Below are 13,587 nucleotides of genomic sequence, written 5' to 3'. Positions count from 1 at the left end.
AGACAAGCTTTCCCCTACTTTCTTCGAGCCCTGTGTCAGACGACTGCCCAACATTCTTTCTACTCTCCCCTCCCCACCTGCCCTTTCTCCCTTTTTCTCTCTGAATCTATGACAATAAAATAAGCTGGCCAGCAATGCAGAGGTGGATATCAGCCTCCTCACATCCCCCACTGAGGGCTGGGGCAGTGGAGGGCTCACAGACACCAGCCACATAGATGACATCCTGTTGCTTTTTGCCCTGTTCTGTTCAAAGATACTAGGTCCCGACCACATGCAAGGGGGGTGATTGTCCAAGAGGGTGAATACCAGGAAGCAGGGTTCAATGAGGGCCATCTTGGAGGCTGGCCAGCACAGCGATTGGGACCAGGAGGACAGACTGCAGCCAGACTGCCAGGGTTCAGATCCTTAACCTCCAAGAGCTCTTTGTGAATGGCCAACACTTTAGAAGACCAACTGGCAAGTCATTTCCCCTTGCTGACCAGTTGGGAAGCGCCATTCCAATGAGTTTTGTGACCTCAGCCAAATTGCTCAACCTCCCCCAGCCTCTGTTTTCGCATCTGTAAAATGGATATCCTAATTGTACTGCTTTCTAGAATTGTCCTGAGGACATGAAGCTGAGCTATGCAAAGCTCTTAAAACAGTGCCTAGCATGAGATAAACACCCAGTAAAACTTGGGTGTTCTGTCAGGAGGGACTGCCTATCACTTGCACAGAGCCCTCCATATGTCGCCACAGTGACCACTGCCTGTCACTGCACTCCCGCCCCTTTCCAGGCTATTCTGGGAGGTCAAGGGAGGCAAGATCTCTCATGAAATTTAAATGCCTTTAGCAGAGACACAATAAACAAATATATAAATAAAGAAGCTAAGTTTCCTCTGTGCTACATTATACAGAGGAAAGAGTGGGAATGTCATTTGTTAGGAGGAGCAGTTACTTGACAAAAATTCCCACCTAGGGGGGTTTTCTCTAACTGATGTTTAAGCTGAGGTCTGAAGGTGAGAGGAGGGGGCAGCCCTGCCAGAAACTAAGAACCTGAAACTGAGAGGTTCCATTTGGAAGAGGACGAGCTTGAGGAGGCGAAAAGGGCCCAGGATGGCTGATGGCAGTAAAAGGGTGGGCAAGAGGGAGGAGATGTGGTCAGGGGACCTGGAAGCACAGGACCACATCAGAGATGGATTTTATTCCAGGAACAGTAGGCTCTCCGAGGAGTTTTAAGCCGATGTGCTTTGCTTTTAATTGGCTGCTGGTCTTTGTTGAAGGGATGGGTGAATGGATGGACGGATAGGTACCTATAGGAGAGGATGAAAGTGAAAGTTGCTCAGTCATGTCCGACTCTTTGCTACCCAATGGGCTGTAGCCTGCCAAGCTTCTGTCCGTGGACTTCTCCAGGCCAGAACACTGGAGTGGGTAGTCATTCCCTTCTCCAGGGAATCTTCCCAACCCAGGGATCAAACCCAGGTCTCCCGCATTGCAGGCGATTCTTTACCATCTGAGCCACCAGGGAAGCCTTAGGAGAGGATCAGTTCAGTTCAGTTATAGGTAGACGTTTAGGAGAGATGGGCAGATAAACAGGTGGCATCAACTCAAGCGCAGCCTCTTGCCCTGTGCCCTCACCAGTTTCATGCTGCTGCCTGTCCCGGCTCTTTAGATGGTGTCTTCAGAGCTGCTGGTCCAGATCCTGACACTGTGCCCTGGAGGACTGAGCGATACAGGAGAGGCAGCCAGGCCTGGCAAGAAGGCTGTCTCAGGCTCTCTGCCTCCAGGATCAGGGATGCAGCCTAAGGGGTGGCATCTGATTCATGGAAAGAATCCAAAACTGCTAAATCCAAATCCTACTGGACATTTCCCCGCCTGGTGGCCCTGGGCCACTGGGCGCCCCAGCTGCCCTGTCATCACACAGGGAAGACAGAGGGTATGACAGCACTTAGGAAGTGCATGCAGGGTCCTGCCCAGCCCCTGGCCTCATTGCCTCATTCAGTCCTCACCAGAATCTCCCAAGGCAGGTCTAGCCATTGGCCTCATCTTGCTGATGAAGGAATGGAAGCGTAGAAGGGTTATGTGAACCAGTAAGCACTTAGGTTTTCTCAGCCTTCTCCCATGTATTCACTGAATCTCCACCAACCAGGAGAGGAGGTCGGAGGCTCCACTTAGAGAGGAAGACCAGGAGGCACAGAACTGGTGGGGCTGGGGGTCCAGGCCTGCGCTGTCAGTCCCAGAAACCAGGAAGGAAGCATGCAGGGTGGCAGGCACTTGGGACCTGCCCAGGGGTTTCCACCGTAGACCCCCCAGACAGGCCCGGACTCAGTACCAATACCAACTGGAGGCCCACCCCTGCAGGAGCCCACAGTTCCTCCTCACCCCTCCCAACCTGGGACAGTCCCGGCTTTGAGGCACTGAGAAGTGCAGAAGTTCCCCAGGACAGGCTAAAAGTGCCTGGTCCCCAGTTCTCGGGCAGAGCGCACAGGCAGTCAGGAGGCTGGGACCTGGTGTGCCTGGCATCTGTTCCTGGGCGAGCTTGGTTGCTGCCGTCCTGCCCCCACAGCCCGGCCGGTTCTTGCACCATGCCTTTCTGCCCCACCAGGCATCTAAAGAGGAGCAGGCTGCTGCCCAGGGGTAAGTGTACAGCCAAGGCCAAGAGCCGGCTGCAGGACACCAGACTGGGGGGTGATTAACCCTTGAAGGGCAAGTGGCATTTGGTGGCTCCAAGTGAGAAAAGCAGGCTGCAGACCAGACAACAGGGATACGCAGGAGGCTGGAACTGCTGCTCGAGTTCAGCCCAGTGCAGCCTGGCAGGGATAGGCAGGGAACGCTGCCCCTGGGGACATTGCAGAAAAGCCTAGCTGGCCATGAAGCATCGCCCAGAGCTAGCTGCATGCACACATTCACGTGTGCGCACACACAAACACACACAAACACCACACACACACACACACACACACGAGTCTCAGGAAATTAGGATGGTGGGCTCTCCCACTCCCCTCCAGCCTCAGTCTAACCCACCTGAAAGCTGTCCAACCTTCAGCCACCAAGCCTCATATGACAACTGAGCCCTTGAAATGTAGCTAGAGCAGGCGTGCTGTTAGTACAAGCTACGCACGAGATTTTGAAGACTTAGTACAAAAAGCACGTAAACGTACTGTGGCAGCGGTTTCTGATCGTGGTGAATGCTGCTACTTTGGATCTGTTGGGATAAACACAAATATACTGTTCAAAATAAGTTCTTTTTCTTTTTTAATGTAGCTACTAAAACATTTGAAATTATACTTGTGGCTTACGTTGTATTTTTCCATTGGATTGTGCTGCTCTGGACAGCTGCATCCCCACGCTGGGCCTTCCCCCCTGGGAATCCAGGTGCTGGAGCCTTCCCTGGGGTTCCTTGCTCCCCTGGGCAACTTGTAGAATGATGATGGGCCTGTGACACACCCATACATTGCAGCTGCTGTCACCTTTAAATAGTGAGTTCTTTTGATTTTTAAACATTTTCCATAAATCCTGGACTAATTCAGATATCATTTGATTAATTACATAAGAATGACATCTTTTTGACCTGAATGTCGTAGAAGGAGTTCCATGGGCTACAGTGGTTTACAAAATGGTTTTACAGATATCATTTACTCTTTTTGCATTTTATTATGAAAATTCTTGTATAGCAAAATTGAAAGATAGGAGCTCTTGTCCTGGAACCACTGCCAGGACTTGCTGCGTTTTGGAGTCACCTCCTCGCCCCAAACCCCTTGCGCTGGTGGAAAGAGAAATTCAAACACAAAAGGAAGTTCTTAAATCCAGGATCCCAGAAGGGAGGAAAGCCCGACTGGGAACAAGAAAAGCTGGGCTGGATCCCGAGAGGGTCATGTAGGGGCCAGTACCCTTAAACAAGCCATAGGTTGAAGTAGTGAGCACAGAGTGGGGTCAAGGTTAGGAATCAGGCTTCGTGGAGTCATAGTTCACTGATTTTACAGCTTGGACATGTTTCTAGGTATCTCTGGACTTCAGTTTCCTTTCCTTTAAGATAGGAATCGTGACACACTTTGGCATCAGCTTGTGAGCAGCGTGCCTGCCTCAGAATGGGCACTCTGTGTGTGCCTGTCGCCTTGGTTCTTGCAGCTGCTATTATTCTTCCATTCTCTGCAGATTCCGTGCAAGCCCCCCCGCCCCCGCCCCATGCCAGGGACTGCTCAGTGTGCTGGAGTTGTCTATAAAACAGACCTATCAGGAGTGGGCTGAAAATAAAGTGTCAATAAGCATGTCACATAAACACATAAAATATATATATAATGGATTTCCATAAGTGCTATGGCAATGAGGGAGATGCAGGTTCAAAACATGGGTCAGGAAGATCCCCTGGAGAAGGGAATGGCAACCCACTCCAGTATTCTTTCCTGGAGAATCCCATGGACAGAGGAGCCTGGTGAGCTATAGTCCATGGGGTCTCTAAGAGTTGGACACAGCTGAATGACTCTTATATGGAAAGATTAAGGCTAGGAAGGTGCCCAGGTTGCAGTGGGCGACGTGGAATGTAGTAGGTGAGGTTTCACTGGGTAGTTAGGGAGGATCCCCCAGGAAGGTAACACTTGAGGGAAAACCCGAAGGAGATGAGGGAGCAAGTCATGGCAGCGTCTGGAAGAACGGCATTCTGAGCAAGAGCGAAGGCGAAGGGAGAGCGGGTGCGAGGACCCTCGGCAGGGGAGCATCTCGCTTCCTGAGGAATGGCAGAGAGCAACGCAGGGAGAGCTATGAGGCCCGAGGGGTAATGGGCAAGAGATTGAGGTCCCTGGAAGGTCACTGCAGAGACTTGGCTGAGGGGTGGACACTGCAGGATTTTGAGCAGAGGTGTGTGAGCTGGTTTGGGCTGGGCCACTATGCTGCCATACTGAAAACAAGCTGCTGGGGGCAAGGGAGGGAGTCTAAAGACCACACCAGTAATCCAGAGGAGAAATGATGATGGCCTGGACCAGGTGGAACAGTGAGAAGTGGCCAGATTTTGAATGTCCTTAAGGAGGAGCCAACAGAATTTACTCATTGGTTTCCTCGGTGTGTATGCCCAGCTGTGGGATTGCTGGGTGGTATGGCAGTTCTATTTCCATTTTTTTAAGGAATCTCCCCCCTGTTCTGAATACTGGCTGTACTAGTTTGTATTCCCACCAACAGGGAAAGAGGCTTCCCTTTTCTCCTCACCAATCAGTTCTAATGAGGTGGATGAAACTGGAGCCTATTATACAGAGTGAAGTAAGTCAGAAGGAAAGCACCAATACAGTATACTAACACATGTATATGGAATTTAGAAAGATGGTAACGATGACCCTATATGCGAGACAGCAAAAGAGACAGAGATGTAAAGAACAGTCTTTTGGACTCTGTGGGAGAAGGCGAGGGTGGGATGATTTGAGAGAATAGCATTGAAACGTGTATATTATCATATGTGAAATAGATCACCAGTCCAGGTTCGATACTTGAGACAGGGTGCTCAGGGTTGGTGCACTGAGATGACCCAGAGGGATGGGAAGGGGAGGCATGTGGGAGGGGGGTTCAGGATGGGGAACGCATGTATACCTATGGCTGATTCATGTCAATGTATGGCAAAACCACTACAATATTGTAATTAGCCTCCAATTAAAATTAATTAATTAATTAAAAAAAAAAAAGAATGTACTCATTGGAATGGCTATGAGACAGAGTGGAGCCGAGGATGTGTTTGGTTTCCGCTTGAGTAACCAGAAGGTGGAATTGACCTCTCCCAGGAAGGGGAGGGGTCCCAGATGTGGAGATGGAATTCATATTTGGGAGATGCCTGGAGACATCTCATTGTGGCTGTCTGGGGAGCACAGAAGGATCTGGAGGGCAGGGAAAGAGTGAGTCTGGAAGTTGTCGGCTTAGGGATGGCAGTTAAAGCCCTGAGATTGGACAAGCTCATCGGGGGTCAGTATGGGACAGGATGGGGACAAGGGGAGGAACAGGCCAGGTGACTCCCAATTTTCTGCTCTGGGCACCTGGAGGCCCAGCACTAAGACAGAAGCACAAGGGGAAGCTGGTGTGATGGGTGAGATAGTTATGATTTTCAGACAAGCCACATTGTGCCTACAGATGTAGGATCATAGTCATTTAGGCTCAGAGGCGGTCTAGATCTCATTGCTCCTTATCAATGCTTCTCAACTGGGGGCAGCCTTGACCCCCAAGGAACATTTGAGAACATGTGGAGACATTTTTGACTGTCAAACCTGGGAAGGAGGGAGAGGCTGCTACCAGCCTGTAGTGGGCAGAGGCCAGGGGTACTCTATACACCCTACTCTGCACAAGCAATGGGGACCAGTTTGCTCTCCCACCTAAAACAACCCCCCAAAAGGACAAATAATATGAAACAATGATTTTTAAGATAATTACTTTCAAAACACTACGCAGTGAAGGACTGTTGACACCCACCCCCCGCAAGAGATGGGAAACGAAGGAAGTGAGCCCCACACCACGCGCTAGCTTACTGCTCTGGGAAAGTTTTCAGGCTGTGATGCAGGAAGGGGAAACCCAGCTGGAAGCCAATGGGCTCCGTGAGTTGGAGAGACAGCTGGGGAGACCAAAGCATCGCAAGTGTTCAGAATAGAGCACCAGGGAGGAGAGTGCTGCTTGGGGAGGAAACTCCCTCGGGAGCTCATCGCCACGTGCACAGGAGTGCGTGTGCGGAAAGTCCCTGAGGCCGAGGAGAGAGGCACTAGAAAGGGTTAGGGGCCACACTGAGCGCTCGGATGCGGCGCAGGGAGCAGTGCCTGTTGCTATCCGCCAGACTGAAACAACCTCATCACTCCTGGGGCATTGCATAGAATGCACAGAAGTGTTTTCTCTCAGTAGTGGGGGATAGTTTGCTCTATACTGAAAACTCTGGACCCACCAAATAAGTCTTAGAAACCAAATATATAAGAAGACATAGACAGAAAATCAGTAAGAATATGTAAACCTTTTTTAAAAGTCAACAACTAGACCTAATTTATAGAACACTTTACCCAACTACAGCAGAAGCATCTTTCTCAGTGCACACAGAACGCTTAGCAAGATAGACCGTAGTCGCGGGGACTCCCTGGCCGTCCAGTGGTTGGGACTCAGGCTTTCACTGTGGAGTGCACTGGCTCAGTCCCTGGTCCAGGAACTAAGACCTTCAGGCCGTGTGGTACAGCCAAAATATGTTCAAATCATACATTTCCCCTTCCACACATCACACTGTGTCTTCTCTGAAAACAAGGGAATTCACTTAGAAATCAGTAACAGAACAATTTCTGGAAAATCCTCCCAAACTTGGAAATAACGCCCTTCTAAATAACGCATAGGTCAAAGAAGAAATCCAAACGTAAGATATTTTGAGCTGAATAAAGATGAAAAAAAACAATATACAAATTTTGTGCATGCCTTTAAAGCAGTATTTAGGGGGCAATTATAACACTAAATACATAAGACACTAGAAAAATAAGACCAAATTAAACACAGAGTGAACAGGTGAAGAGAAACAATAAAGATCAGAGTGTAAATTAATGAGATACAACACAAGTTGGCAAACTCGGACCTGTGGACTGGCTCCCCCTGATTGAAAACAAAGTTGTCCACAAACGCACAGCCCTGCCCTTCCACTTACATGTTGTCTGTGGCTGCTTTTTAACTACCACAGCAGAGTACGTAGTTTTGGCAGAGACCATATGGCCTGAAAACCTAAAATATTTACTGTAGCCCTTTCAAAGGTTGCTAATCAGAAAAACAAAGACATAAAGTCAGTAAAACAAAAATCTCTTGTTTGAGGTTGATAAAATCAGTAAGGTCTAGGGGACTGACTAGGGGAAAAGAGAAGACACAAATTACCAATAATAGAAATGAGAGAGTCAACATGGCTACAGACTCTTCAAATACTACAAAATAGTAAAGAAATATTCTGAACAACTTTATGTCAATAAATTCAACAACTTAGATGAAACAGACAACTTCCTTGAAAGACACAAACTACAAAGCTCACTCAAAAGAAATAGGTATCTATATTATAGAAATTTAATTTGTTATTCAAACTTTCCCATGATGAATTCTGCTGCTGCTGCTGCTGTTAAGTCGCTTCAGTCGTGTCAGACTCTGTGCGACCCCAGCCCACCAGGCTCCCCTGTCCCTGACGATGAATTCTACCAAATATTAAAAACAATGGCAACTCTACACACTCTTCCAAAAATATTGAACAAGAGGGAATACATACCAGCTTATTCTGTGAAACCAGTATTACCCTGATACCAAAATAAGACATAAAAGGAAATAGCCTACCAATATCCTTTGTGAATACAGATGAAAAATTCTCCACAAAATTTTAGTAAATTGAACCCAGGAATAATAAAAAGGATAATACATGATGACCAATTGGGATTTCAGGAGTGCAAAGGTAGTTTAACATTTGAAAATCTATCAGCGTAATTCACTGTAATAACAAACTAAAAACATAAAATGTGGTTTTTCAAAAGCCAGAGAAAAAAGTATTTGACAAAATTGCAACATCCATTTCTGTTAAAAAACAAAAACAAAAAACCTCTCCAGCAAACTGGAAATAGAAGTTCCTCAACCTGAGAAAGGACATTAATAAGAAACCTGCAGCGGATATGCTGAATGGTGAAAAGTTGAATGCTTTTGCTATAAGATCAAGAATAAGAAAAGATGTCCACTCTTACCACTTCTATTCAACATGGTATTAAGGCTCTATCTAGTCAGCGCAATTAGGCACGAAACAGAAATACAAGGCACCCGGATTGGAAAGGAAGAAGTGAAACTGTCTTTATTTGCGGGCGATGTGATCACCTGTGTAAGTGCCCCAGTCAGTGTGGGAGGCTAGTCTGTTCACCAGACGGTGCTGGAACAACTGGACACCCATGTATAAAAGGATGAATTCCAAGCTTTATCTTGCACCATCTATAAAACTAACTCATAGGCTAAACATAAACCCTAAAAATGAAACTTCTGGAAGAAAATCTAGAAGAAAACTTTTATAACCTTGGGTTAAGCAAAATTTTCTTAGATACACAACCAGAAAAAATTGGTAAGTAGAGCTTTATCCAAACTGAACACTTCTGCTCTTACAAACACACTGTTAATAGAATGAAAAGAAAAGGCGCAGACTGGGAGAGATATTTACATAGCGTATATCTGATAAGCATACATAAGATGTAAAGAACTCTCAAAACTCAATAATGAAAAATGAACAACCGATTTTTAAAATGGACAGGGACTTCCCTGGTGGTTCAGTGGCTAAAGACTCTGAGCTCCTTATGTAGGGTGCCTGGGTTCGATCCCTGTTCACAGAACTAGATCCTGCAGGCCGCGACTAGGACCCACTTCGGCCAAATAAATGGATAAAAGATTTCAGCAGATACTTCACCAAACAAGACACATGGATGGCAATTAAGTACATAAAAAGATACTCAGCATCAATAGTCATTTGGAAAATGCAACTTCAAACATGATGCTCTACCCCTACTCACCCATTATAACCACTAGGAGTAAAGAGACAGCTGCATCAAGTGCTGTGAGGATCTGGAGGAGCTGGACCTCATACATTGCTGGTGCCAGCATAAAGTAACGCAATCACTTTGGAGAACAGCTTATGGCAATTTCTTAAAATGTTAAATATACTATATCAAAATACACATAGATAAATACACACACATGAAAAATACTTGAAAAGTTAAACCCGCAGGCTTAGAGCACCAGGAGAGCAGGACCCTAGGCAGAGGCGCAACTGGACACAAGAGACTCCGTCAACCTGCAGGTAGGGCAAAGCCAGATTTTGAGCTTATTTGACGTGGGTTGCCCTCTTTAGAAAAAAAGAATTGAAAAAATGAGAAATTCCAGTTACACACAAACCTGAGTATTCATTTAGGACAAACAAGTAACCACGACAAACTCTTGGAGCCGTCGATCTCCAGGTCCTTTTCTTCTGAGTTATTTGGGATGTTTCTCCAGAGATGCATACGTGGAAAAGCTTCCTGGTGACACCTCGCTTCCCGTCCCCACGCTCAGCCAGCCCTGCCTCAGTCCATGTTGTGTTGGGTCCTAAAGATGCAGGGCCACCCCCTTCTCAGCGGTGGTGCCCTTGCCCTGTGAATGACCACACAGCTGCCCCAGCCATGCCTACCGTCTTTGTTTTCCATTGGCCCTCACTGTCTCTTGGGCTCCAGGCTCTGCTGTCTCTGCTGCAAGCTCCCTTCCTCTCCGCCTCTGCATTCTGCCTGGGCCCAAAGGAGTCGGACTCCTGTGTATGTCCCGAAGGGCTCAGGAGGCATCCTAGGACCCTCGCTCACCACTCCCCTGAGCTTTAGGCTCTGCAGGCCCCTTCGGCCCGCCTTCCCATTACCCTGCCTCCAGGCCTCACGTGTGGTGTCGCCTCAGCAAGGATGCATCTCAACCCAGGCTCCAGCCCTCAGAGCAGCCCCCTCGGTTTCCCCAGTCCTCAGCGGCCTTGCTCTGGCCACCATCAGCCTGGCCCCAGCGGGCTGCCTCATTCATGGGGAAACGACCGGCGCATGGGCTGGATCAGAGCTCAGAGCTCGGGACTTTGAATCCCAGGCTCTGCCATGTATTCAGTTCAGTTCAGTTGCTCAGGCGTGTCCGACTCTGCAACCCCATGGACTGCAGCACGCCAGGCTTCCCTGTCCATCACCAACTCCTGGAGCTCACTCAAACTCATGTCCATTGAGTCGGTGATGCCAGCCAACCATCTCTTCCTCTGTCATCCCCATATCCTTTTGCCTTCAGTATTTCCCAGCATCAGGGTCTTCTCCAATGAGTCAGCTCTTTGCATCAGATGGCCAAAGTATTGGAGCTTCTGCTTCAGCATCAGTCCTTCCAATGAAGACTCAGGATTGATCTCCTTTAGGATGGACTGGTTGGGCCACGTGTTAGCTGTGTGAGTTCAGACAAGTTCCGTAGTCACTCCATGCGTCAGTTTCCTTGCCTGTCAAATGAAAATAGTAACGGTACCTCACTCAGGGTCATTGTGAAGATGAAAGAATCCTGGACGGACAGATGTGTGTCAGCTTTGTTCATCAGGAGTCATATATGCTCTGGTTCACTTACTCCTGTCTGGTCTCCATCACTGGGCTGCGGGTTCCAGAAAGGAATGGCCTGGGTCTCACGGCTCTCCTGCCATCCCACTCCCTTGGGAACAGGGATGTCTGGGACTCACCCCATCAGCAGAGAAACCCACTTAGGGTCTGAGGTTCTGGGACCTTAGCAAGTAATGGTGAGTTATATGTTATGGGATGGGCCATAAGGATAAGATTATTCTTGAAAATCCCTTAAATTGCCTATACTTTATAGACCTCAGTTCAGTATAAATTGTTTTAGGTATATCTCCAAAATTAATTCATTTGCACATGAAAACTCAAGGACCTCTGGAGCTACTGTGCTGCTGCTGCTGCTGCTAAGTTGCTTCAGTCGTGTCCGACTCTGTGCGACCCCATAGACGGCAGCCCACCAGGCTCTGCCGTCCCTGGGATTCTCCAGGCAAGAACACTGGAGTGGGTTGCCATTTCCATCTCCAATGCATGAAAGTGAAAAGTGAAAGTGAAGTCGCTTGGTCATGTCTGACCCTCAGCGACCCCATGGACTGCAGCCCACCAGGCTCCTCGGTCCATGGGATTTTCCAGGCAAGAGTACTGGAGTGAAAAAGTCAATTCATTAAAAACTGTCTGGGCATTCCTATCTTTCTGCCTTTGGATAATAATCCAGTATCTAGCTGTGAGTGGGGACAGGTGGAGTATTTGCTCCATCCTGGTTTAATATCATCTCGGTAACTTAAAAAAAAAATTTTTTTTTTTTGTCTGCACTGCACGGCTTGCAGGATGTTATTTCTCTTAAAGGGAGTTGAACGCAGAGTCCCGTCAGTGAAAATGCAAAATTCTAACCACTGGACCGCCAGAGAATTCCCTCTGTTACTTTAATACATGTAAAGAATCAGGCCTTGTTTTCAGGGATGGGAGAGCAGGCTGTGATGTCAGAGCCCATGTTAAAACCACATAGTGACATGTAGCAGGGTTTAAAGATGTGTAAAGTTGAATTAAACAAAATACGTACTGAAGCTCCTCTGGCATCTGAACTTCTCTGAGCTGCTGTCAAATCTGCATGCTTTTTCCTAATAGTACCCCAGGATGATTTTAATAATAGGGAAAAATAACCAAGAAGGCTAAGGCAGAAACCCAAGAGGGCCCCAAAGACAGATATGCGAGGTGTGAAGATGTGCAAATATAGAACCAGAAAGCACAGCTGCTGCTGAATGGTTTTTGGAGAGACAGCCGTCTCACACCCCAGGGAATGACAGCCAACTGGCGTTGGCCGGAGAGAGCCCTGGGGGGAGGCACCCCGTGTCTGCCTGGTGCCTGCAGTAAGCCCGTTCTCTCTGTCTTGCAGGTGGTGCCGGGGAGCGGGAGAAGGTGCCGGCCAACCCCGAGGCGCTCCTGCTCATGGCCAGCTCCCAGCGGGACATGGAAGACTGGGTGCAGGCCATCCGCCGGGTCATCTGGGCCCCGTTTGGCCGAGGTACTGCCCGTAGCGCGCACGCTCACCCTCTAGAACCCTTGCCTTCAGGTAATCGTGCCCCTCCGGCCCACACCGAGCCTGCAAGACCCCTCTCTCTCAGGACTTGCTAGCTGAGTCCCATGCTTCCTGTGGCAGCAGACAGGCAGGCGGTGGTGTTCTTTTCTTTTCTTTTTATTTTTTTGGTGGTGTTCTTTTCTGCTGCCGGCCCTCAGGAGTCACCGCTTGGTGGACCATGCAGGTCCTGGCAGGGGAGACTTGGGCCACTTTTCAAAAACGTGCCCTCTTCTGACCTAAAGTGCTGTGGTTTGTGTGTGCTTGCCTGTGTGCAGATCCTTGCTGAGTGTCGGGTGTGTCTGAGGTCAGAAGTAGGTGCTCAGGGTCATATTGGACGGTGAGGTACCAAGTCCTTCCCTCTGCTGCGACTTGTGGCCCCTGCATGGCCTACACAGCCCTGGACCTGACCTGAAAACAAAAGTTGCCATTTACTCACCTGCTCCTTCATTCTACACTTTTATTGGGTGCCTGTAATGTATGGAGTGGTATTCCAGGTGCTAAGAATTAAACCAGAGGGTGCCTCTCCCCTCCCCTCCCGCTTCCCTTGTGCTGGGAGAGACAGACGATAGGCAAGTAAAGGTACCTCATGATGTCCACTGGGGAGAAATGAAGGGAGCCAAGTAGAGCCCATGGAAGGACAGAGGGATGCTATGTCAAGTGTTGTTTATAAAGCCAACTTAGTGAAGCCATCGGGAAAGCCTAGGATATGGAAAAGAGATGCAGGCAGAGGGACCAGTGAGTGCGAAGGATTGGGAAAGGGCCGTGGAAACACGAGGACTCTCAGGAAGATCAGAGGGTCTGAGGAGTCAGAACGGGAAGATGGAGGACCTGAAGCCTTGGCGATGTAGTGGGGATTTCAGGTTTCCTTCTAAATTGATGGGACATCAGGGAGAGCTCTGAACAAGAGACAGACACTATTTGACTTATAAGAACCCTCTGGCTGCCGTGTGAGGGGTGGGCCATGGAAAGACAAGGCTGAGACTCATCTGACAAGGA

General features: G+C 48.5%; 1 protein-coding gene across 8 annotated transcripts in view; it reads left to right on the top strand.

Annotated features, from left to right (window-relative positions):
- The window catches only part of ARHGAP22 (Rho GTPase activating protein 22), a 179,512-nt gene that overhangs the window by 131,385 nt on the left and 34,540 nt on the right, over positions 1–13,587 (top strand). For 6 of the 8 annotated variants that reach the window (XM_019954121.2, XM_070782225.1, XM_070782228.1 and 3 more), the window contains one exon: positions 12,409–12,537. In XM_019954121.2, the coding sequence (XP_019809680.2) occupies positions 12,409–12,537 (129 nt within the window). Of the gene's footprint in view, positions 1–1,146; positions 2,614–12,408; positions 12,586–13,587 lie in introns of those variants that run through there. The other 2 variants (XM_070782230.1, XM_019954123.2) reach the window with 2 other exon arrangements.

The sequence above is a fragment of the Bos indicus genome, chromosome 28 (genome assembly GCF_029378745.1).
Source record: "Bos indicus isolate NIAB-ARS_2022 breed Sahiwal x Tharparkar chromosome 28, NIAB-ARS_B.indTharparkar_mat_pri_1.0, whole genome shotgun sequence".
Classification (NCBI taxonomy): Eukaryota; Metazoa; Chordata; class Mammalia; order Artiodactyla; family Bovidae; genus Bos; species Bos indicus.
This window is presented reverse-complemented; position numbering and strand designations above follow the sequence as displayed.